The sequence below is a fragment of the Sprattus sprattus genome (assembly GCF_963457725.1).
Source record: "Sprattus sprattus genome assembly, chromosome: 19".
Lineage (NCBI taxonomy): Eukaryota > Metazoa > Chordata > Actinopteri > Clupeiformes > Clupeidae > Sprattus > Sprattus sprattus.
In genome coordinates this window covers 26,490,473-26,514,884 of record NC_137917.1, presented here as the reverse complement: position 1 = coordinate 26,514,884, position 24,412 = coordinate 26,490,473, and the positions used below count along the sequence as shown (strand labels likewise).

The following is a 24,412-nucleotide window of genomic DNA, read 5'->3' as shown; positions in this document are numbered from 1 at the left end:
GTGTCATCTAATCAAATAGTTAGATTAAATGTCAGTGTGCAGCGAGTAATTTTGATGGGGGGGAAAACAAAGCCTCGATATACAACAATGTAATGGTGATGTTTAGATAAGAGGAAGACTTACCGATGCTACTCTGTATGCGACACTTGTTGTTGTTATTTCAGGCCTGGTAACATTTGCACTTCTTAACATATCCTGGTCCACTTAAACGTAAGGATATGTCTAATAGCACAATTGGGAATTTTTTTTTCAGTTTTCCTACTTGCACCATTCTTGTTGGTCCCAAGATATTTTTTTTTCTTCGTGCTTCATGAAATGAATTATTCCTGCATAAACCGTTGACACTGTTCTCCACATTCATAACCACATTACTGCAACATCATTCGTCATTTTATCCTTGTAGCTAAATTATTAATGCAATGCTTGTATTTAATATTCAGGCTTCCAATCCATGGACATGGAGACGGCATAAAATAGTCCAAAAAGCTTTAATAAGACAAAGAGACATATATACACCAACAAACACTACCAAAATAATTAGCAAAATATAATATAGTAAAAGGTATTATGCACAAGTCGAAATGCTACAGATTTATTCAAAGTCGTCAATTTCATTCTCCATTTCCTGCAAGAAAAAAATGAACCAACAGTTAGTTAAAATCCCGCTTTGCCATTCACACCATAAAACACATCTAAATACAAACTATACACTTTATGAACTGATTCTGTGTGATCACACATTTATCTAATTATTATTATTATTTTTTAACAATTATTTTTTGGCATTTTCAGCCATCTGGCTGTGTCCCAAACTAATCTGACCAAACATTTTCCCCCAGATGAATACATAAAATTGACTTCACAGCTGTTACACCTACTGCCAGCCAGCACACTGGGTGTCATAACATAGCAGGCTCGAGCACTGCATACCTGTAGAAGTGTGCTCTTGTCATACTCCCTTCTGTGCCGGTACACACACACACACACACACACACACACACACACACACTGCATACCTGTAGTAGTGTGCTCTTGTCATACTCCCTCCTGTGTCGGTACACACTCTGGCAGAGAAGGGCGTACAGCTTCTCCAGGCGGTCCACCTCGCAGCCCTCCGTCTTAGCAACCACCTTATGCAGCAGATCCTGAAAAACAAACAAACAAACAAACACATCATTTACTCTACTCATGCATTATGCAATTTCACCAACAAACTAGTTCCTCTGAATATGTTGGCCAGGAACAGCTTCTGATCCTTTTACAACCAAGCAACTCCACCAGGCCTTGAATAAGGTCTGCGGTGTAATAAAAGAAGAAAAAACTGGCAGAGCACACAAAGGTTCCTAGGCAAATCATTTCACTAATTTTAATTAAAATGTACTCTATTTTAATTCCCTTTATCCATATATAAGATATATATATATATATATATATATATATATTCCTTGTTGAGTTCCTGCCTTAAAAAAAAAAAACATCAATATGTACAGCTACTTAAGAACTTTGAGCTGTTTGTATGAAACGTGCTATAGAAATAAAGAATGCCGTTATTCTAATTTTCACTATAAACGTATTAAAACGTCATAAGATTGCTTGGGGTCAAACCTGAGGGAGGGCCGAGGTGCCTACCTGGAGCTTGTTGTGATCCACCAGCAGGGGCGGAGTCTCCTGGCTCAGGATCTCCATGGCCGCCTCCAGGCTGATGACCGTCTGCTGCTGCACCTGGTTCTTCAGGGCTCTGGTCATCCTCCTCGTTCCAATCTCTGCAAGAACAACAACACTGATCTTACACTGGGCTCATATGAGGAACGCACCAGACAACATAACAGTCAAAATACACACCAACAGTGCTTCAAAAGGGATTCATTTTTTAATGAAAAATTGTATAAATATTTTCATTTTTTTTATAAATAAATGTATTCGAAAGATTGACAGCTTGTTTGAAAAAGGTGCTGAACTAATAGGACTCGATCTACTGACCTTTTTCTGTGTCTTCTTCCACCTCAGGCTGTGCCTTCTCTGACTCTGGCCCCTCAGGTTTGGCCGTTCCAGGCCCCTCATCAACAGCCTCAGTCTTCTCTGTCTCAGCAGCCTCAACCTCCACGGTTTCAACGGCCATCTTCTCAGGCTCAGGCACAGCCTGCTCCTTTGACTGGTCTCCTCCTTCAGTAGGGGTGTGGCCATTCATCAGGGCACTAGCCAATGGGGACGGAGGATTGGGATCTCCCTTCACTGCAGCGGGGCCAGCATCCTCTGTCTCCATCACTGCACCCACTTCTGTCTCCACAGCGACCGCCTCCTCCGTCTCCATGGCAGCAGCTTCCACTCCGTTCACAAGCTCGGTCGTTGGAGCCTTCTCAGGCTCTTCCTCTCCATCTTTGTCCTCTTCCTCGTCCACAGATTCGGCAGCGGTGGAGTTGTCTCGGGACAGAGAGTAGGGCTTCTTCTTGGTGGTGAACCTACCGTTCCTCCCCCTTTTCTTCTGAGCTGCTGAGATCACCCAAAAGGTAAGAAATTCTGATCAAATTCAATTTGTCAAGTCCCTCCAGTTTTTCACAATTCTATTAACCGCACTTTGTCGCGACGCTTTATATTTTCTTATGTACTACATAAATTGCACATTACATTGCAGAAAATAAGCCTTGATGTTAAATTACAAATTATTTTTGCTCCTTCCGGCCTACTGATGGTGTTTTAAGGTTATGCAGCTGGTCTCATCCACTGCCACTGCTTAATGTCCCACCTGTTTGGTGTCTGGTGTGTGATGGAGTTCACCACATAATTGGATCTATAACTTCTCATTAAAAGTTAAATGAACTACTTTAACATGTTAATCTGCCTTGCATTTAAGTTGTGAAATTGTAAAATAAATTCAATTGAAATAAACGTTTTAAAATAAAGGCCTATTCCTAAATTCACGCACAGGCCTATTGAAGGTTTACTTCACTGAGTAGAATATTAAGTAAGGCCAGGGATGGTAAGGACATTTTCTGTTCAGTTTTCTGTAAACAACATTACAGGATTACTGCTATGAATATTAACAAGAACGTGTGATTTTGGAATAGAGTTTAAACCAAGGAATAACTCATTTATTTCAACTTAATTTCAATAATTCGAATATTGATGAAATGACCATATAAATATAAATGTGAAATCAGATGACATCTGAAACGAGCGTTCTTATGTCTCCATTGCATGAAATGAAGACAATAAAACACACAAGACCAAAAAAAGAAACAAAAAACAGCACAAAAGATTTTCACCATCTAAAAAAAAAAAAGAATTACAAAACAACCCTACAGCTCAACATCCTCATGCTCTAGAAAGAGGACTTACCCGGTCGTTGTGGCGTAGCGGTCACTGATGCCTCTTTGCCTTTTGAGTCGTTAGCCCTCCTGCTACGAGACTCCTTGATCTTTTGGCAAGACTCCTCCATGCCCTCCTCCCACTCAGCCGCGATGATGTCATGCACCATGGTCTTAAGGGCCAAAGCCTGTTTTCTGATCAGTCGACCTGATAAAAACAAAGGCACTCTCTCAGCAACAGATAAGTGAGCATGTATAACTGCCTTAGCCTCAGATAAAGAGAACAAATTATGTATTTGTTTACATCAACATGAAGACACACATCTACCAGAAACAAGAAAGATAGCACAACTAAGCTGGCAGCAACACTAACCTTCAGGGTCTTGCTCTGGGTTATACTCAAGGGCATTCATCCAAATCAGATCCACATCATTGAGGAAGTCCTCCACGGTCACATATTTGTGCGAGTCAATGTTGGAGAGAAGCGTAGACAGATCCATGGGCTGCTTAATGACGGTGGTGTAGTCTGGAACCTGCCAGGAGTCCAGCACAATAATAATTAATTTGACTTAAATAGCACACTTTAAAAAAACAAAAGAAGTCTCAAGGTGTTTACAAGGAAACAATCAAATCACAGTCACAAATCATAATAAATCGAAGAAAATGAACACTGAGGCACAGTCAACACCTCATTGACATCTAATGGCAAAACATGTCTTGACAAGTATATAAATGAAAGGTCAAGCATGAAGCACTTAAACTAGCAATAAAGAAAATCAACTCATGACTTGACCGACCTCCTCTGGATCAACTGGCTCGGTGAAGGCTTGGAATCGTTTGTCTTCGGCCAAACGGTTGGTGACATCACAGAGGAAGAGGCGGAGTTTCTTTAGCGTTTCCTCTTCCTGTTTGTCTTTCGCGTCCACGGCCTCAGCCTTCTCCTCGTCTTCCTCTTCGCACTCTCCTTCCTCTTCCTCGTCCTCGTCTTCCATGGACTCGGCGTCGTCTCGAGAGTGAGAGGAGGTCTTCTTCTTGGTGATGACGCCGTTGGACCAGCGGCTTCTCCGTCGTCTCTTCTTGGAGGCTGCTGAGGATTGAAAGCAGGTTTGCAGTACCAGTTCCTTAAAGCAGCACAACGGAACAATAGCTATTCGCTAAAGGTATGCTAGCAGCTAAAACTAACGAAATCTCTTGAAATGTGCTGACTTTGACATTATGACAAACTAGTTACTCAACGACTGTCCTTACACTGTCAATCATCAAGCAAGTGCAACATGAGACAAAGCAAGACGGCAAATAAGCTACTTACTAGTAGTAAAGAAGTCAGGTCGCCGGGCTGCGGCAGGCAAAACTACAGAACGCAGTTTTATGCCTATAGACCCTGCTATCGCAATGGCACGGACGCGATTCTCCATATTAAAAGTCATTGTAGCGCCCCAATTTTATTTAAGCTGTTATTTTAAGGTTAAACTGCTTATCCTTACCCTAATCCTGAAGTATAATTGTTGCATATTGGGGCTTTAAGACTACAGGAAACCATGAAACTAGCTTAACCTTGCTATTCTCACTGGCTGCTGGAGGTTAAAATCAGGCTTGTAGTACCAGTGCCTTGAAACTACCGGAAACCATGAAACTTGCTTAACCTTGCTATTTAAATAGAAGCATATCGTTATTTAAAAGGCTGCTGCGGATTCAAATCAGGTTTGCAGTACCAGTGCCTTGAGACTACAGGAAACCATATCACTTGCTTAACCTTGCTTTTCAAATAGAAGCATATCATTTTTTTAATGCGTGTCCAAAACGGAGGTACAGGTTTGCAGTATCAGTGCTATGACACTATGGGAGACCAGGAACCTTGCTTAACCTTGCTATTCAATTAGATAGAAAGCATATCTTTATTTAAATGCGTGTCCAAAAATGAGATTTGCATTCTGCATCTGAAGCTCCCTTACGTGCAGAGCGAGGGGTGGATGCTGCAGAGGGCATGGCTGAGATGGTGTCTTTGGGAGGGGCGACGTCACCAGGGGTTTCCAACGACACTGAAGGTTTGGGCTGCACGTGGTAGTATGAAGGAGCAAACCTGGATTTCGTACAACCTGAAACAAAAAAACAAACAAACAAACATTATATTATTATTAATATTACTATTATTATTATTTAACATTATATATGATTACTATTATTATTATTATAACTATTATATATTTCACATCTTCACATAGTCCTCATAATCCTCTTGAGGGGAGAATTATGAGGATTATGAAGATGTGATAACATATCTATGAAAGCTTTTGTCACAAAGGTTCAGCTGTTAAGCATCATGTCAGTCAAGGACAGAACTCAAAGAAAAAGAACCTCTTTTGTTTCGCGACTCCTTGATTTCTTGACAGATCTTCTCAAAGTCTTCATCCAGTTGGTCCTTGATGATGGCGTGCACCGCGTCCTTCAGGGCGCAGGCTCGATGGCGGATCAGACGATCTGAGAGGAAAACACACCATCACTGTCATCATCACACAATCACAACAGCGCATGTTATGAAAGATGCCGCATAAACAGAGTTTTGATTTGATTTGATTTGAATGTTGAGTGTTGAAATTCCAAGAAATGCCCTAAGTCACCTGAGGGATCTCTGTCTGGGTTGTATTCTAAGGCATTTTTCCAAATCAGATCCACTTCTTTGAGGAAGTCCTCCACGGTCACATATTTGTGCGAGTCGATGTTGGAGAGAAGCGTAGACAGATCCATGGGCTGCCGAATGACTACGGCGTAGTCTGGAACCTACAAGGCCACAAATACAAATATAACATGACACAATTCCTAAATAGTTCAAAGATATCACAATTTCCAAAGATAATATTCAGCTTTTCCTATCTGGACAATAATGAGCAACAGCAGTGTGTATTGCTATTAAAAATGGAATGCACAATTTATGACATCCACCGAGCATTTAACATTTAACATTAACATTTAGAGCATTTATTTGCAAAAAAATGACAATTGCTCAAAATAGCAAAAAAGATGCAGTGTTCTCAGATCTCGAATAATGCAAAGAAAACAAGTTCATATTATTTTTTAAACAACGCAATACTAATGTTTTAACTTTAAAGAGTTCAGAAATCAATATTTGGTGGAATAATTTTAAATTTGGTAGAAATGTTGACAGTAGTTTATAGAATGAAACAAAAATTTTCAATTTATTTTAACACATCCCAATAAATAGTAAAAACAGAGAAACTGATAATTTTGAAGAAGTGGTCTCTTAATTTTTTCCGCAGCTGTATACATAGACAATATAAAGCTTCCCGCACAATTTATGACATCCACAGAGCATTTAACAGAAAGAACATTTGTTTACTAAAACTGATAGACCAACATATATATATATAGATAGACAATATAAAGCTTCCCGCACCTCCTCAGGGTCAACAGGCCTGGTGAAGGCTTTGAAGCGTTTGTCCTGAGCGAGGCGATTGGTGACGTCTCGCAGGAAGAGGCGGAGCTCTCGTAGGGTGTCCTCTTCCTGTTCCTCCAGCAGCTGCTGCTCCTTTTCCGTGAGCAGGCGGGGGGGAGGCGGAGGAGCCACGGGCAACACCTCCAGCACCTGCATCACTGGGGGAGGGAGGGAGGGAGGAAGAGAAGAGAGAGGGAGAGAGGAAGAGAAGAGAGAGGGAGAGAGGAAGAGTAGAGAGAGAGAGGCAGGAGAGAGAGGAAGGGAGGAAGAGAAGAGATAGGGAGGGAGGAGAGAGGAGAGAGGGAGGGAGGAAGAGAAACATTTTAAAAAAAGAGAGAGAGGGTTGGCAATACATGTTTTGACATTGCCATAGTGCAAACAAGAGAAACTAAGGTCCAATATTTCTCACACACACACACACACACACACACACACACCAAAGAGCCACAGAGTGTATTCTGACCTAGGCTGTCACCCAACCAACCTGCTTTCCTCTTGGAGGCTGGAGCTTTAGCTGCCTGGTGTAGGATGAGATCCTCAAAGAAGCTGCTCCTTTCCTGCCGGGTGGGCAGTGGGACTTCAAACACCTCCCCGTACTCCATACGGAACAGGTCCTGCACCTGCAGCACCAGGAACACACCCATTAGGCACTCAATGCAATCCAATGGATCAAAGCAAGCCATTGACTTCTGAGTAATGTAATTGCTGTAAAGCAGTTTAAGCTGCATTCTTTTGCATGAAAGGTGCAATATAAATACAGTTTTATTATTATTATTAGTATCATTATTATTATATTATTTAAAGCCTCTGAGATGCAGCTTGTTCTCCAGAATTCTAAACCGGCTGAGAGTTCTAAAGGGGCTCAGAATTCTAAAGGGGCTCTGTCTGTGGAGTTCTGGTGGAGGTCCTGAGGACCTCCTGAGAGGAGGCTGCTCGATGCTGTGCTCGTGTCTTACCTCAGGGAAGAGGCCTTGGTACTGGAAGTTGCAGGTGGCCAGCAGCATGATCGGGGCGAAGGGAGGGATGTCGCTGAGCAGGCTGAGGAAGGTGGCCTTCAGGGCGGGGCCCACCGTGTCCCACCAGCGCTGGATGTGGGGGATGTAGAGGATGCTGGGAGCAGTTCTCTTCGCCTCGCAGAACAGCTGCCACACAGCACGGGAAGGGGAGGGGACCATGAGGTTTCAGCCAATCACAACAGAGGTAAGAGAAGGTGAACAGAACAGCTGCCACACAGCACAGGAAGGGGAGGGGACCATGAGGTTTCAGCCAATCACAACAGAGGTAAGAGAAGGTGAACAGAACAGCTGCCACACAGCAGAGAGAGGGGAGGGGACCATGAAGTTTGAGCCCATGACAACAGAGGTAAGAGAAGGTGGCTAGACCAATACCATACTTAAAAACCAACATTGTTTATTTGAACAAGGTCAATCACACTTGATGGCTTAAAGCCTGCTTTTACTGCGTCTTTTAGCCAGTTATGGTCTGATGTAGGTTAGTTCACTTGTGTGGCCTCCATTGAAAGTACACACCCATACTTCTCAGTTTAAACAAATATACTGTATATGACATTATCTGTAAGTAAATTAATCTACAAGGCAAATATGACGGTACTGAATTTAAACCAATACTGTGCTTCTACTAATATAAAATGATACAGCAGGTGACTTATTTAGTGCTCATCACCTCTTTCATAAATACTGTCTCCATCAGTAGAACTCGCACACTAGTACTAACTAACTCCTAGACTAATAGCAACTACCATAACCACCACTAGAGGGTAACTATAGCAACTACCATAACCATCACTAGAGGGTAACTATAGCAACTACCATAACGACCACTAGGGGGGGGTGTACCTGAGCGCAGGCCTCCTCTGGGGTGGTGCTGCTGACCCCGAACAGCACGGCCAGATCCAGGGTGTAGACGGTGAACTTCTCCAGGGTATGGAGCAGGGCGGGGGCCAGGTGGGAGCTCTGTCCTGAGCCTGACCTCCCGCTCAGCAGCAGCCGCGGCCGGTAGGAGGTGGGCTGATTGAGGACACTCCTAGAGGGGGCACACACACACACACACACACACACACACACACACACACACACACAGGCTCAGGTCAAAACAAAGTTTAAGGGCTAAAGATGAACTTGACAGAGGTTCAGTGTGGTTTCCACAGCATCACACACACACACACACACACACACACACACACACACACACACACACACACACACACACACAGTACGGACCTAGTAAGACTTAGGAAACTCCTTGCTGCGGTGGCTTGCTTTGGGCCGTTTGTGATGCTCATTGGTGGACCCTCGTCGTCGCTGTACAGCAGCTCATCATCCAGCACACCACTGGCCAGATCTGGAGAAGAGGAGAAGAGTGTCAGTGAACATCAGCCAGGAGACACTAGGGCACAATGGCATCATGTGAGACTACAAGACAAATGCAACCAAAAAAGTAAGTGTGAATGGAGGAGTCTACTTGTTTGAAAATGTGTAAGTGTTTGTGTGAGTGTGAGTGAGTGAGTGTGTGTCGTCTTCACCTCCTCGGTCTCGGTTCTTCCTCAAGCTCAGCTCGGCGTGGGGGAACACCCTCTGGACCACCTCCAGGATGCCGGAGAGGGACGCGGCGAGCAGCGGCTGCACATTGTGTGCCAGCGCCTTGGCGGGCGACACCACGGCGCGCTGGGAGGCGGGCACCATCTTGCGCATGGCCGACACGAAGTCCCGCGCGCCCACGCTGATGGAGGCCACGTCCAGCTGCAGCTTCTGCGACGAGGCGTAGATCTGCGGGTAGCGTCGTCGGAGCGCGCACAGAGCCGCCTCCGCGCACACCGCCTTGATGTCAGCCCCGCAGTAACCTAGGAAACAGCACAGTTTAAAGCACTGGAACACCGCCTTGATGTCAGCCCCGCAGTAACCTAGGAGACAGCACAGTTTAAAGCACTGGAACACCGCCTTGATGTCAGCCCCGCAGTAACCTAGGAGACAGCACAGTTTAAAGCACTGGAACACCGCCTTGATGTCAGCCCCGCAGTAACCTAGGAGACAGCACAGTTTAAAGCACTGGAACACCGCCTTGATGTCAGCCCCGCAGTAACCTAGGAGACAGCACAGTTTAAAGCACTGGAACACAGCCTTGATGTCAGCCCCGCAGTAACCTAGGAGACAGCACAGTTTAAAGCACTGGAACACCGCCTTGATGTCAGCCCCGCAGTAACCTAGGAAACAGCACAGTTTAAAGCACTGGAACACCGCCTTGATGTCAGCCCCGCAGTAACCTAGGAGACAGCACAGTTTAAAGCACTGGAACACCGCCTTGATGTCAGCCCCGCAGTAACCTAGGAGACAGCACAGTTTAAAGCACTGGAACCTAGTATCCGTCCAAAACAAAAACCCTGCACCTCACATTTCAGTCTCTCCCAGAAAAGAGTGCCCTTATTTATAGTCTGAAACGGCAGATGGAAGAGATTCAAGAGCCAACCGAATTTCATTTTTAACATTACAGTAATTGCTTCCCACCAGAGAGACAATTACTGTAATGTTAAAAATGAAATGAGGTTGGGTTGAATTATATGCCGTTATTCTTGATGAAAACTAGGCAGATTTCTATTGAAATCTGGGCAACATAGCCACTCAAAGCCAGACTGCGACAAAGAAAAGCGCAGGAGGAGGAGAGGAGAGAAGAGAAGAGAAGAGAAGAGAAGAGAAGAGAAGAGAAGAGAAGAGAAGAGAAGAGAGGAAAGTGGAAGGTAGAGGAGAGGAGAGGAGAGGAGAGGAGAGGAGAGGAGAGTGGAGGGTAGAGGAGAGGAGAGGACAGGAGAGGAGAGGAGAGGAGAGGAGAGGAGAGGAGAGGAGAGGAGAGGAGAGGAGAGGAGAGGAGAGGAGAGGAGAGGAGAGGAGAGTGGAGGGTAGAGGAGAGGAGAGGAGTCAAACTCATGATTGCCCAGAGTAAGGCAACACTAAGGTAAACCCACCAACACATTTGTCTGCCAGCTCCTCCAGGAAGGCCTCCGACGGCTGAGGGGTCCACTGGCGGGTGTGGATCTTCAGAATGTCTTTACGGGCCTGGAGAACCAACACAGATGATCATTAATATAACATTTAGAAGTCTTTGTGTTCTGAAAAGCCTCCGTGGCTCTACGCTAAACTCTGCAGGCTCCGGCACTCACGTCTCTGTCGGGTAAGCCGAACAGGAACTCCCGGTCGAAGCGTCCTGGGCGTCTGAGCGCCGGGTCGATGGAGTCCAGGCGGTTGGTCGCTCCGATCACCACCACCTCCCCGCGGCTGTCTAGCCCGTCCATCAGGGCCAGCAGCGTGGACACGATGGAGCTGTGGACACACACACACACACACACACACACACACACACACACACACACACACACACACACACACACACACACACTTCATCAGTCACGATCCATCAACACATCTGGAAACCTAAATGACATATTTCTCCATGGAAGGCCATTGAGACACAAACACCGGAGGAGGGGTCACCTGTGAATCTGGTCTTGTCTGCTGGACCGTACGGGCGCCAAGCCATCGATTTCATCAAAGAAAATGATCGCTGGACGCATCTGATAAGCCTTTAGAAACAAACAATAGGGATAAAATTGAGCTTATCGCTCTAAACAACATTATATCATCAAGATGACCTTTAATGGTATACTTGTGTACTTTGTCTCATCAAAACTGCCAATCCAGAATAAATAAATATTTCAAACTCTTTTAAATATAAACGTCCATCCACTGGCATTAGAAAGTGTCATTTTTTAAAGATTTGTTTTAGGCCTTTTATGCCTCTAATGGATAGATTAGTGCAGAGTTGTACAGGAAATGATAGGGAGTAGAGGTGGGGAGTGGACAGGAGAAATGGCATCGGGACGGATTCGAACCCGTGACCTCCTTGAGCTTCAAGCCCGAATGTGGTCGAGGCTACTGTGTGAGCTACAGTGCCCCCCAAGAAAGTGTATTTAAAAAGCTCATGAGATGAGGCGGAGCTCTGACCTGGTCGAAGAGCAGTCTCAGCTGCCTCTCGGACTCGCCCACCCACTTGCTGAGGCAGTCGGCGCCCTTCCTCATGAAGAAGGACACCTTCTTGTCGCCCTGGCTGCACTCGTTGGCAAGGGCTCGCGCCACCAGGGTCTTCCCAGTGCCAGGGGGGCCGTAAAATAAGCAGCCTCTGTGAACACACACACATGAACACACACACACACACACACACACACACACACACACACACACACACACGAACACACACACACGAACACAATATGTCAGCGGAGCAAGGACAACACACACACACACACACACACAAACACACACACACACACACACACAAGAACACAAATATGTCAGCGGAGCAAGGACAACACACACACACACACACACACACACACACACAGAGAAATGTCATACAGCAAGCATGTAGAGATCTAAGTGCAGATACACTTGCAATAGTTATGTTATGCAATCTTCTTTCAATAGGACATAAAGTGTCACCTTAATTGTCACATGCGTAATGTTACAGTCTTTTTGTAGAAGTAGTAGTAGTAGTAAGTATACAGCCACATTTTTAAAACAACATAACTACATTGGTACCTTGGAGGTTGGATTTTGAATCTCTCAAACACCTCTGGGTATAACAGAGGAAAGACCACCATCTCCTTCAGGGCAGCGATGTGTCTGGTCAGACCCCCAATGCTGTCAAAACGCACCTGTGAAAAAACATCGACAAATGAAACCATTTATAAAATGGAACTGGAGAATAACAGTAAGAGTGGCGCTGAGAGTTGTGCTGTTCACAGATGCGACACGAGTGACTGACAGCATGAAGGTGTGTGTGTGTGGCTGTTTATGTGCGTGAGAGCAAACTCGTGTTCATAGTTGGCGCCTGTAGTTGCCACATCTTTCGCTCAAAAGAAAAAGTGGCCCGTACTGTCTGGTCTATCTGCATGGGGTCCACATCAGCCAGGCTGGCTCCGATCTTCATGCGGTCCTTCTGGATTCCCAGGATGTCGTCCTTACGGAGGTTCAGCGGCAGGCATCTGGGAGGGACACACACACACACACACAGGTTCCTTATCAAGCAAAACCATCCAAAAACACCACAGACGGAGCGGAGTTTGTCTGAAAATTGACCTTTCTTAAAGCAACATGCATTATAACGTTAACATTTGTAAACGTTAGGATGTTGTATGTTGCGTGTATGCAAATGGCATTTTTGCTCTAAGGCTTTCACAAGCTTAACAGGAATCAAGCTGGCAAACAATACTCCCAAAGCAGTTGCAATGAAACGCCAACAATTATATTCCGTGTTGTACATTCCAATAGTGTCCTTTGAGTGTGTGTGTGTGTGAGAGATAACCCCATACCTGTTTATGGACCTGTTGCGGTTCTTACTCCTGCGTCGCTCAAACTGCTCGTCTTCAGACGAGTCGGAAGAGGAGGTAGAGTCACTGCTGTGGATGGCATGTCTTCGTCTGTAGGGAGACACCGCAAACAAACAAACAAACAAACAAGTCACTTGCAGTGTTATGTACCCTGGCACTGTCTCGTTGTTGAATGGAGGGTCAGCTCCAACCCAAAGAGAATGTCAGAAAGGGTGAAGGTCAAAGGTCAAACAAAGGGGCCGCACTAACACCACCACAACCACCACCACACACACACACACACACACACACACACACACACACACACACACACACACACACAGAGACGACTAACTAACTAGCACCTGCCTACCATACACCCAGCAGGCTAGAGGAAGGTGGAGTGAGAAAGGCCCGGGTTGGAGAGGGGGAAAACACACCTACACAGGCTTACACTGTGACCGTTATTCTAGCGCACCGCCCCTGTGCACGGTCAGAGCTCACCAAGGGTGAATATAGAGCCTTACCCATGAGCCTGAGTCCTGCTGATGGAATGGGACCGTTAGAAGCACAGAGGGGATAAAAACAACAACAACAGATGACTCAGACACGTGCAGATCTTTTCACACGGTGTAGTCTTCCAAGAATGGAGTGAAAAGAAGCCTTCAAATCAACAAAGCATTTTGAAAGACATTTGGCAGATAATGGGGCTCTCTGAGACAGCCAATAACACAGAGCAGAGAAGCGTCTATACCCTTATGCTCTACAGGCCCTGGCAATGTGACGCTGCAAGTTAGAAATGAGAAGCGTAGAAGAGACGAGAGTGGCAGTAGAGGACAGCAAAGGGGGTAGAAAAGCAAAGAAGAAGTGAGTGAGTGGGGAGAGAGGTGTGTGTGTGTGTGTGTGTGTCAAACTAACCTGCCATGCCTGCTGTTGTACGGGCTTCTGGGTCCTGAGGAGGGGAAGCTGTACCTCCGTCTGGACGGGGACGAGTGGCGCTTGAAGAAGATGCTCCGCTTCTTTGGCTCTGTGGCGTGCAGTGTTGCAAAACACAAGGTTACATTCAAGTTCAACACTGGTTGGGTTCAGGCATTTAACGATTCTTCAAAAGTGTTTATTGATGTACTCATTCGACACAAACACATACATGAGGAGGAAGAGGAAGAGAGAAGCACAAGCAGGAAGAGGAGAGAGAAACAAATACATGGGGAAGAAGAGAGAGAGAGAGAGAGAGAGAGAAACACAAACATTAAGAGGAAGAGAGAGAGAGAATGAAACAGAGGACTTGAGACCAAGGAAGACACATCATCTCCTGCCCAATCAGCAGTGGTACTGACCCTCCATGGGTGGCTGATAGCGGACAGTAGCTTTCCTCTGCCTGAGATCATAGCGCTTCTGGTTGTCTTCCTCCTCGTCCTCATCATCTTCTTCCTCCTCCTCCTCTTCTCCTTCAACTTCTTCATCGTCGTCGTCATCATCATCGTCACCATCTCCTTCATCAGCTCCGTCCTTTCCCTCTTCCGCCCCTTGTTTGACCTTATCATCATCGTCTTCACCATCCTCCTCCTCGTCATCTCCCTCGACCTCACTGAAATCTGAACATTCAGGCATTGATTAGTGTTTCATTCATGTCAGGTCACACAAGGTAAAAACACGCACACACACACACACACACAGACACAGACTAAACCCCTACCTCCTTTGGCACTCTCTTGGTTATCTTCACTCTCATCAGTTCTTCTTTTTCTCTTGGCTCCCTGGTAGAGTCTCAGACCCTACATGGTGTTAAAGCAGAGGGGAATAAAATGACCACCGACTTCCATTCGTAAAACTAAAACCATTTCGAAGCAACTCTCACTGACAAGTAAAATGTGGGGGGGGGGGGGGGGGGGGGTAAATATATAAAACACATCAACTACCACCGTCAGGGGTAAAGAGCAAGTCCTTGGTCCATGGGCGAGAGAATTAGGGCTCACCTCATCTTTACCGTCTCTGCTCCTCAGCCTGCGCCTCATCTTCTTCATGTCATCCATCTTCTGGAGGACCGCTTCAGCAGTGCTGCACACACACACAGGCAACAGGGGTTTCACTAGGTCTGCAAACACGCTCTTTCTTTTGTGGGCTGAACTTGATCTACTACAACGATACACACTAGCCTGGCATTCGGGAAGTACAGTTTGTATGCGCAAAAAAAAAAGTGTTTATAAAATAATACGACATATTGTATTATATAATATAATAAATACGTGTAAACATAACATTACTAGAGCGGTGGTGCTGATTCCAAGTCTAATTATACTGCTACGGCATGACGTTACTACAGCAGAGTTCAGGCATGAGGCAGACCAACCCAAACCCCACACTCCCACTTACTTGGTGATGAGTCTGTCGTAGAGGACGGACTGGTTCCTGGCACTGAGCTTAACTCTGGTGATTCTGGAGCTGCGTCGCAAAGCACCATCCTCGTCCTCGTCTCGCTCCCGCTGAGCCCCCTGGTGCTTCCGCGAGGTGGGGGTGCCTTCAACATCGTCTGGGCCTGGCACAGCATGGAATCAAATGAGCATGGAGACGCAGATCACCACTACAGGGAGCTGTTAAGTTATATTGTTTGTGTTGAGGGCTGTCCTTATATTTACCAGCTGGCTCTTCCTGAGATGTCTTTCCCTCTGTTTGCAATCTTGGAGATTTCCTGGTAAACAGAAGTTTGAAGCTAATTATCTGCACAGGGAAGGGTATTTCTGCCAAGGACCCATAGTGAAACACTGGATTCTTCTTCTTTAATAACTTGAGAGTAAAAATCATTTTACCAGAATGGAAATGGAAACAGTACCACTTATATCCTCAAGTCAGAACTCATTAAAAGATTTGTCAGGTGATCAACAAACAAACAAACACACCTTAACAAATGTTTTCCTTGATCTTCGGGTTGTGGGGGGTCCGTGGCCGAACCATTCATATCCGCAAAGGACACCCCGTTCTTTCCTCTCTGGCCTCTTGTTCTGATGCTCACTTCTGAACTGTTTTCTTTTTTCACAGGAAGATAAGCCTGTGCAAACAAAATAGCATTATTCTTATGATCGCACTGCTTACTAGCCAGGTAGTTTCCATTAAATTCAGCATTTAGTTCATTCTTCATTGGGGACAATGAGAGAAACTGACAAAAGAAAGACTTGACACATTATTTGCACAATATTAAAGCGGGTTGCAACTGGCTTGTTTCCAAATTCACTGGATACAACAGGGCGCCTTTTCCGACAGCTGATAAAACAACAAAAGCGCAAGGAACTTATCCCTTAACAACTCACGATTTTATTGTCGTCTGATCAAATGTCACCCAACATAGCTTACCTGTATAAATAAGTTAGTTTAAAGGGTTTCTGAGTCACTCTGGTATAGCTAGCTAACGTTACATAGCTATCGAAATAACCTTAACTTAAGTTATTTGGAAGAGTTGTGCTATCATTATCAATGATCAGTGAACTAGCCTGATAGTATTGCAGAACAGGCTGAAATTAAATTATTAAATGTTAGCTATGTGGGGAGTTAAAAGAACACTTGACTTCAACTGCCGAATTATGTTTTCTAATTAAGAAGATTAGGTGCTAACAAAGTAGCAAACTGCTTGCTAACAAGCTAACGAGCCGATGGGCTATGCTAAGGTTACTTTCATAAACTTTTGCTCAGCTGACGGCGCCCAAACAAACTCAAACCAACGTGTTGTTAAGGCAGTAGCCACCATTGCATTGTAAACCCAGATCCCAAATTGATCACTTACATTTCCCGGGGTGCTGTCAGCGCTACTGAAGCTGTCATCAAGGCCCCTCTTTAGCCGCGCAGACTTTCGCTGTGGTGGATGCAAGGACAGAAACTCTGCGCTCGAATCCATATCAACGCTCTTTCCCGCAGTCGCTGGTTCTGCGCCTCCACTGCTACTACGTAACATCACCATGTTGATTACTAGCACCTTTATCGTTACCTGAGAGAAAGTCACGAATTACACGGCATGAACTGATGGGCGCCAGTTCATAATACTAACAATCTGAGATAGCTAACCCGCTAAAACATTTCAAAACACTCTCCCGCTAGCTCCTCAGCGCTTGATTTCTGGCGCCACAAACGTCACTCGCAACAAACGAGTACCGCGCAGTGAATATGCTTCCGAAACAAAATATAGATCTCAGTATATTGGGCTTTCTTATTGACTGTCACACATACTCATGGATAGCTAATTTCAATATGATAACGTATCAATTAGTAAACGTTATTATAAGTGATAGAAATATTGTTTCTTTTGGTAAAGTCAAATTTCGAAAGAGGTACCGGTATGTTTTTTGGCGCGTTCTACACGACGCACGGATATCAAATGTAATTGGCTAAAACAGGACAAACCCTCATCCGCCATCCTATAGATGTCAAAATCCTAAACTGCCTGCTGGACAATTTCGGCGGTAGATAAATAGACAAGATTATCCAGCCCAGCCAACGATGTTGAATGATGTGGAAAAAGCCTGGAAACTTGCACTAGACCTTTACATTCATTAACGCATATCAAAAGAACAATCATCTTCATACCAGATAATTGTGTATTTTTTAATATTGTGCGTTGATAATATATCATTTTTATATTTGGGTGTTCCTTCTTTTCGTACACCAATATGTTTTGTTTTATGATGACCATTTTGTTTGGGGAGTTATCCACTACATCGAGTGCAAGGTATTGCAAGTCCAAGGTCTGTCAACTACCAGAGAAACTTACTATTAATGTTATTATAGGGTCTAGACGTGTGCGTGTCTGTGCACACCATTATATATCTTGATACAAATGTAACATGAGTTCAAATCAAAGGACTTGTTTTCATAAATGTCAAGGCATTGGTCTGAAAGCTTAAAGAACAGTTAACAATTATCCCAACATTTCAATGCGCAAATTGAATGTCACCAAGTCTTCCCTCTCAGTGAAGTTTATATAATGCATATTCCCATGTTAACTGCTGCATACCCATGACATAGCACACATGAAGTTATTTACCAGCTGGACTTTATTTTTTTTTTTATGTCAACAAAAAAACGCAAGTTATAAAAATGTTGTGAAACTGCTAATACAGAATCTTAAACGTTTCATTACATGAAATATTACACACGTAGCTAACACGTAGTTAAGCGATAGCAGCCAGATAGTCCTTGACCTCAGCAGGGGATAGCCGTCTGAATCCGTTCTCGTTGCAGATGCCGACTTCAATGTTGTCTTCTGTCATCTGACCCTCAAAACTTTCCTGTTAAAAAATTCATTCGGGAAAGCATTAGAAACAGACAGCATTAGAAACAGACATGTTTCTGTTGGTTACCAGAAGCCTTTATACATAATTAATTTCCTAAATCAGAACCCATCTGTGACCCTTCTCCATTCTGCGATCAACGGGTGTTCCCTCGACAACTGCAGCCTGCATTTGTCTTAATAATACTGCATGTCCTTAAAGGTGCATTAAGGATTAATAGCTATTCGCTAAAGGTATGCTAGCAGCTAAAACTAACGAAATCTCTTGAAATGTGCTGACTTTGACATTATGACAAACTAATTACTCAACGACTGTCCTAACACAGTCAAACATCAATCATGTGCAACACAAGACTAAGCAAGACGGCAAATAAGCTACTTACTAGATCGGCAGAAGGTAATCAAAGTCAGGTCGGCGGGCATCGGCAGGCAAAACTACATAAGGCAGTTATATGCCTATCGACCCTGCTATGCCATTGGCACGGACGCAATTCTCCATATTAAAAGTCATTGTAGCGCCCCAATTTTTTTTAAGCTGTTATTTTAAGGTTAAACTGTTTATCCTAACCCTAATCCTGAAGCATAATTGTTGCATATTGTGCCTTTAAAAATACAAGGTAAGCCTGGGTTTGTTTGAGACTTTGTTCTTTATTCAAAGCCCATTGGAAATGCACAAGTCAAGGCTGTTCCATTCAGCTTGTGTCGGTCTTACATTTTCACAACAAATCTGACCTAGGAATCGGAAGGAATTCAACTTACTTTCAGAGTCAAAATGGCTGTGTGGATGGCATCCTCTAACTCAAGGTCCTCGTTGTACCTACGGAGAGGAAAAATAAGAGAAGTGAGTTTGGATAACTCATCATTTGGGAATGAAGATCAAACATGTGCTGTGGTTTCTACAAAAGCAGGTGGTATGTACAGTGCTTTTAAACTTCAAGAGCCTGAAAAAGACATTTTAAAGACCATGAAGCCCACTCTATGGGAAACTTTAATGATGGAGAGGGCCACAATTTTTCTTCATCACTACCAGAGGGCCCATTCTTTAATGACAAATACAAAACATTTGCTTTAAGGAAATAAAAATAACCACTGTCAACTAACCTCATACATCAAAATCATCATTCAGTGATGGCACAACACAGCAACCCAACATTAGGTGCAACAACTAATAATCAGGTTTATAGTGCATGTTTTACTTCCACTCCTCTTTTAAGATTTTATTCACATGTTCTCCATATACCTGCTCTACCTCACTCATAAATCAGTATAGGGCAGTTCACTCCACTCTGTTGGAGAAGCCCTGCCAAACCACTGTGTCTCCCCTGCATCGTGGGTGCCCCATCCGTAACAACCTCTGACAGCTTGTCAAAGCCACCACACACATGCAACACTATTAACAATTAACAGCGTTGAAAATCGTGGCATCCAGCAAAGATGCCAATTTAATATCTCCCTGTGCACTTCAAATTAACTGTCAATAGTTCTTGTAAAAATCCATCACATCTGTACTCTCATCAGAGGCCAAGGAGAAGTTCTTGCTGTCATGCATTTCAGCTTCCCCTCGACATGATCGTGAATGTCACTCCGCGAGTCACTGTGCAACGTACCATGTTAGCGTCACCAAAAGATTTGGCCATTTCTACAGCACACCTCTTCACAATTTCACCATCTGAAAAGGGCTTCTTTGTTTTGGCAAGCTCAAATGCAACAGCATAAGATGCCTTAAGTGAAGACTCCTGTGTGGTTGTGGCTACGGTAAAAAGTCCCTGTTGTTGGTGTACTTTTGATTTGAGGTCGGCTACGACAGCTGCCATAGCAGTTGCGGTGTACTTCTCGTGCAAGGTGTTGTAGTGGCGACTTATGTCTTTCAAATCTTTCATTGCTGATAAGGTTTCTAGGCCTTTAAATTCTGTGAACAGATAATCTGCTTCCCATCTCGCCTGAAAGACACGATTCTCTGGGTCAAGTTTTCTCTTTGCACTGCTCGCGGCCATGGCCATATCTCTCTTCTACGCTGAAGGAGAAGGCCCAGGCCACCCGCATATTGTTTGCATAGAAAGGGCCATCTATCGGTGAACTGTTTCATTACAATTTGGAACTGATTCCGTGTGGTGTGTTTTAATACCTTTTCTCAAGGAATGTCTTTCCATTCACATAGTTCTTCCCCATAGCTGTGGCTTTCCAGGCAAAATAAGCACCCTGCAAAAGATAAATTGAATAATCCATGATCTGGTTACACATACGAGAAAATACTGCTGCTTTAAAGGTTGATAAATATTTCAATTAAGACATTTAAATTTACTTTACTGACTCTTAATAATCATCAAAAGCAAAAACTTTCAAACCCCATTTGGTTGTTCTTTTGAATACATTTTCATTTTTTTTTTTTAATTATTTTAACTGAACTCCATGGCTTACAGCCACTCCACACTGAGCACGCCCAATCTCGGAAGCTTATCATCCGCAAGCAGGGCCTGGTCAGTACATGGATGGGAGACCACCTGGGAATACCAGGTACTGTAAACTAAAACTAGGCGGGATTTACTGGATTACTGAAACATTGAGAACAAGTGGATACCAAATCCGGTGGAAACTCTATCGATTGCCTATGCTCCACTATGGATTGAGAAGGCGAACACACAAATCCATGTGACTACTGTTCATTCTGCAGGCAGTGGGAAAATTAAGTAGTGTTGCGCCCCTTAACATTTCAGCTAGTGGAGTGAAATAAGCAAAGCAATGAAGTTGGCTGAACCACAAATACTCACGGAGGGGTCAGACTGGAAGAGGTAGGGACGGTCTTCGTCCCATCCAGCAATCAGGAGTGACACACCGAAGGGACGAACGCCCCTATTAAAGAGACATAGATGTTTACAGATGCTGGCATATCAGGGCATGGTTATCCCTCTCATCAACGTGGGACACATTTAAATCATATAACACAACCACACACAGATTAAATCAATACTAAAGTGACATTAACATGAATTGGAATGCTGATCCAGTCTTGCAGGTGGGAAATCTAGTTTTTATTTACATTCAGGAAAATGACCGCTCACATGCGACTAGATGTTCAACCATGGCAACTTGTGTTTTACACATACATCAGTCAAACTATTATGCATAGCAAGAGACAGCCCAACAGTATCTCTTCACTGGGTATGTCTACCAAGCTCTACTATCAACACCACCTACATGAACCCCAAGAGGCATGGGATATGACAGAGAGCACAGAAGTGCGTAAGGCCATTTTTTTTTTTTAATCAAGATATTTGGATTCTTATTGACTGAGGTTTAGAGATAAATAGGTTCTATAGATCAGTGGTTCTCAAACGGTGGTACGCGGCCCCCTTTTGGTGGTACTCAGACAGTTTTCCATCTTTCATGACTAGGATATTAATCATTAAATATATATAAAAATCCCTATAATTTAAGTTTATTATTTATCTGAGCCATGCTCATTCTCCTGAACAGGCATTACAGTGAGGTAATAACACTAATGGCCGGTTCACACTACACAATTGTCGAACATTCCTTCACGATTTAACATGTCGCACTATGCGATCACAGGGCCACGACTTCGGGCTTCGTCTTGGTCGGAAGACTGGCCACACTACAAGATCATGAATCTTTGTATCTAATTGCCTAGGTAACAGCTAGCTACTTTTGATAGCCTACCTCAAAAGTTTACGTAGGCTATCAAACGTAAATTTCCGGGTAAGACTGGAAATAGACTACTTTAAAACCAACATTTTGTAACCTACATTTACAATAATAAGAGTTTATCAGGCTGGGGTTTATGCTAGGTTTTCACTATGTCAACAATGGATACGTCATTGCGATTCCCCAAAACATTCTGACATGCGAGACTTTTCGTCGTGGGGTTTTCGAACGTCGCAGACGAAAACATTGCAGGTCGCAAGCATGTCACACTACTAGACCTCACCTCATCGCAGACTTTTCAAAATCGGGCCCGATCCTGCAAATTTGTCGGCGACGAAGAAATCGGGGCAAAATCGGGCTGAAATCGTGTAGTGCGAACCGGCCATAAGTTCCTATCGCCCGACATGCTATCGAAGTTCAATGATAGTTACAATGGTGGTACTTTGAAAGCCAAATATTTTCTGAGGTGGTACTCATGGTGAAACGTTTGAGAACCACTGAAATAGATCATTGGCAATGCTAGTGGGTATAGTACTCACCCTGACTGCGTGTACTCCTGCATCACTGAAGCCACCCTCTGCACGAGCTGTCCTGTGGGGATGGGCTCCTGGTACACTAGGAAGTACTGCTGGGCCAGTTTCCGTGCTCTTCTCACGAGAACCCTGTCACCAGGTCATAGGGTAGAAATGGATTGAGAACACTACACCGTGGCGCTCACCCTTTATAAACGACAGTTCTGACAAACAGTGGTGCTTCTTCTGCTACTCTAGTTCATCTTCTATCACACAAACACTATTTGACAAGTATGAAAGCTACGTTAGGGCTCAAATACACATAAGCGGTTTTTTTAAACGGGACACGAGAAAATGCATCGATTCATATGGTAAGGCGCGCTTTGCGTGTGCGCCCTTTCTCCACCACGCGTTGCGTCTTTGTAGCGTTTTTTAGGTGTGCTTAGAAGTTGAACTATTCTCAACTTTCCAGCGCAAGGCAGGGAAGCGCACCGCTTCTGTTTTGGCCGCCGCACTTTGCCAAGGCGTTACTGAAGCGTCTGCGCCTGAAAAAAGACGATTATGTGTATTTGAACCCTCAGCCGTCAAGACGTCATTCATACCTGTAGTCTGGACCCATTCCGCTGTACACCATACCAATGTGTTTAGTTATGGGCTCCACTTTATGGACGCTCTGCTCATCATACAGTATGGACTTCTGTTTCTTTTCTGTTGCTAGGACAACCCCGTTTGCAGCTAAAGGATGGCGGGCATGTGGTTAATAAAACATTCATCATGTTTGCATGTTGCATAACAAATCAGAATACATCAGTTAAAAAATGCTGTCATATGACAGACTTTTTAAAATGTATGGTCCAGTTTTCATTCATTATTGCAGAGACTCATGTTTCATTCCTAAGGTTTTGTCCCTCTACTTACCTTTAATTCCAACTGAGGGAGCACCTGCAGCGACGGCAGCAAGAGCATACTCAATCTGCACCAGCTTGCCCGAAGGGCTGGAATAAAGAACAAAAAAACATTACTTAATCAATGCATTGAAAGAAAATAGAAAATCCTATTTTGTAAGTAGGTACAGTCAGTTTGGTTGTTATACCATTAACACCAACCTGCTCCTAATACATAATGGGCTGGCGTTTGAAAGTAACGTTAACGTCTAATGATGTGGACAATTCCCCTCATAACTACAATAGCCACGATGAGCCCTACAGAAAAATATAGTTCGTCAACATTTAATGTCTCTTTTGATATCAAATATGATTGTTAAAATGTATTTGGGCAAACTAGCTAGCAGTATTATAGAATAACAGAAAGTGAAAGCTAGCATCAGGAGAGATCTGGCAAAGTGAGGAAACTATGTTAGCTAGCCCGCTTGCTAGCTATGACACCATTGCAATCATATGCTAGCGGATTAGATGTTCAAACTCAGTAATGGACAGAGAAAGGGGCCAGTAATTTAGTTAGTAAATACTCATATGTCCATATGCAACCAAATACTATATCCCAGAGTCCGTAAAACTATCGGCCCCAGTTAGCTAACTACTTGATTGTATCGCTACGTTACAGGCCGACAGTGACTCTGCATTTGCTAATAACGTGGCTAACGAGCTAACATTAGCTAGACCGAAGAAAATTCTAGGTTTGCTTTTCAGCTGATAACAAAATATTGTAGCACCACAAATAAAGCCAGGCAGTAACCTGGTCTGTATTTCGTTTATAAAACCTTAAGCTGTCTACCTGAATGTGGTAAGGGAGAAACTGTAGCCCCTTTCAGCCATGTCTTCTATGTAACTGTTGTCTGGTCTTCGTTTACGGTGAAGGGGTTGATACAAG

At 44.0% G+C, this 24,412-nt stretch overlaps 2 protein-coding genes across 2 annotated transcripts; both read right to left on the bottom strand.

Moving 5' to 3' along the window:
• Positions 1-564: 564 nt before the first annotated feature.
• On the bottom strand, positions 565-17,081 carry atad2 (ATPase family AAA domain containing 2; the record flags this gene model as incomplete). Its single annotated transcript, XM_080857575.1, has 31 exons — positions 565-625; positions 1,017-1,145; positions 1,630-1,763; positions 1,981-2,490; positions 3,337-3,513; positions 3,679-3,838; positions 4,103-4,392; positions 5,258-5,401; positions 5,661-5,783; positions 5,924-6,083; positions 6,718-6,914; positions 7,241-7,376; positions 7,713-7,898; positions 8,613-8,799; positions 8,997-9,117; positions 9,299-9,616; positions 10,733-10,823; positions 10,928-11,087; positions 11,259-11,347; positions 11,769-11,943; positions 12,363-12,478; positions 12,700-12,808; positions 13,136-13,243; positions 14,051-14,159; positions 14,470-14,727; positions 14,829-14,907; positions 15,109-15,190; positions 15,506-15,668; positions 15,769-15,821; positions 16,030-16,178; positions 16,908-17,081. The coding sequence occupies 31 exons, from the start codon at positions 17,079-17,081 to the stop codon at positions 593-595; spliced, it is 4,920 nt and encodes a 1,639-aa protein (XP_080713701.1). The 3' UTR covers positions 565-592.
• Positions 17,082-18,153: 1,072 nt separating this feature from the next.
• Positions 18,154-24,398, bottom strand: psma2a (proteasome 20S subunit alpha 2a). The gene is made up of 8 exons (XM_080857572.1): positions 24,317-24,398; positions 23,501-23,577; positions 23,185-23,317; positions 22,610-22,732; positions 21,176-21,257; positions 20,533-20,606; positions 19,167-19,224; positions 18,154-18,405 (listed from the first exon to the last, which is right to left on the bottom strand). The coding sequence occupies exons 1-8, from the start codon at positions 24,355-24,357 to the stop codon at positions 18,289-18,291; spliced, it is 705 nt and encodes a 234-aa protein (XP_080713698.1). The 5' UTR covers positions 24,358-24,398; the 3' UTR covers positions 18,154-18,288.
• Between the last annotated feature and the right edge of the window lie 14 nt (positions 24,399-24,412).

Bases quoted from the DNA above. Each gene is read 5' to 3' on its own strand.
- psma2a (XM_080857572.1), bottom strand. From the start codon at position 24,357: ATGGCTGAAAGGGGCTACAGTTTCTCCCTTACCACATTCAG. The intron at 22,733-23,184 runs GTATGAATGACG...ACCTGGTGACAG, and splicing joins GGAATGGGTCCAGACTACAG to GGTTCTCGTGAGAAGAGCAC. The intron at 20,607-21,175 runs GTGAGTATTTGT...TATCTTTTGCAG, and splicing joins TCTTCCAGTCTGACCCCTCC to GGTGCTTATTTTGCCTGGAA.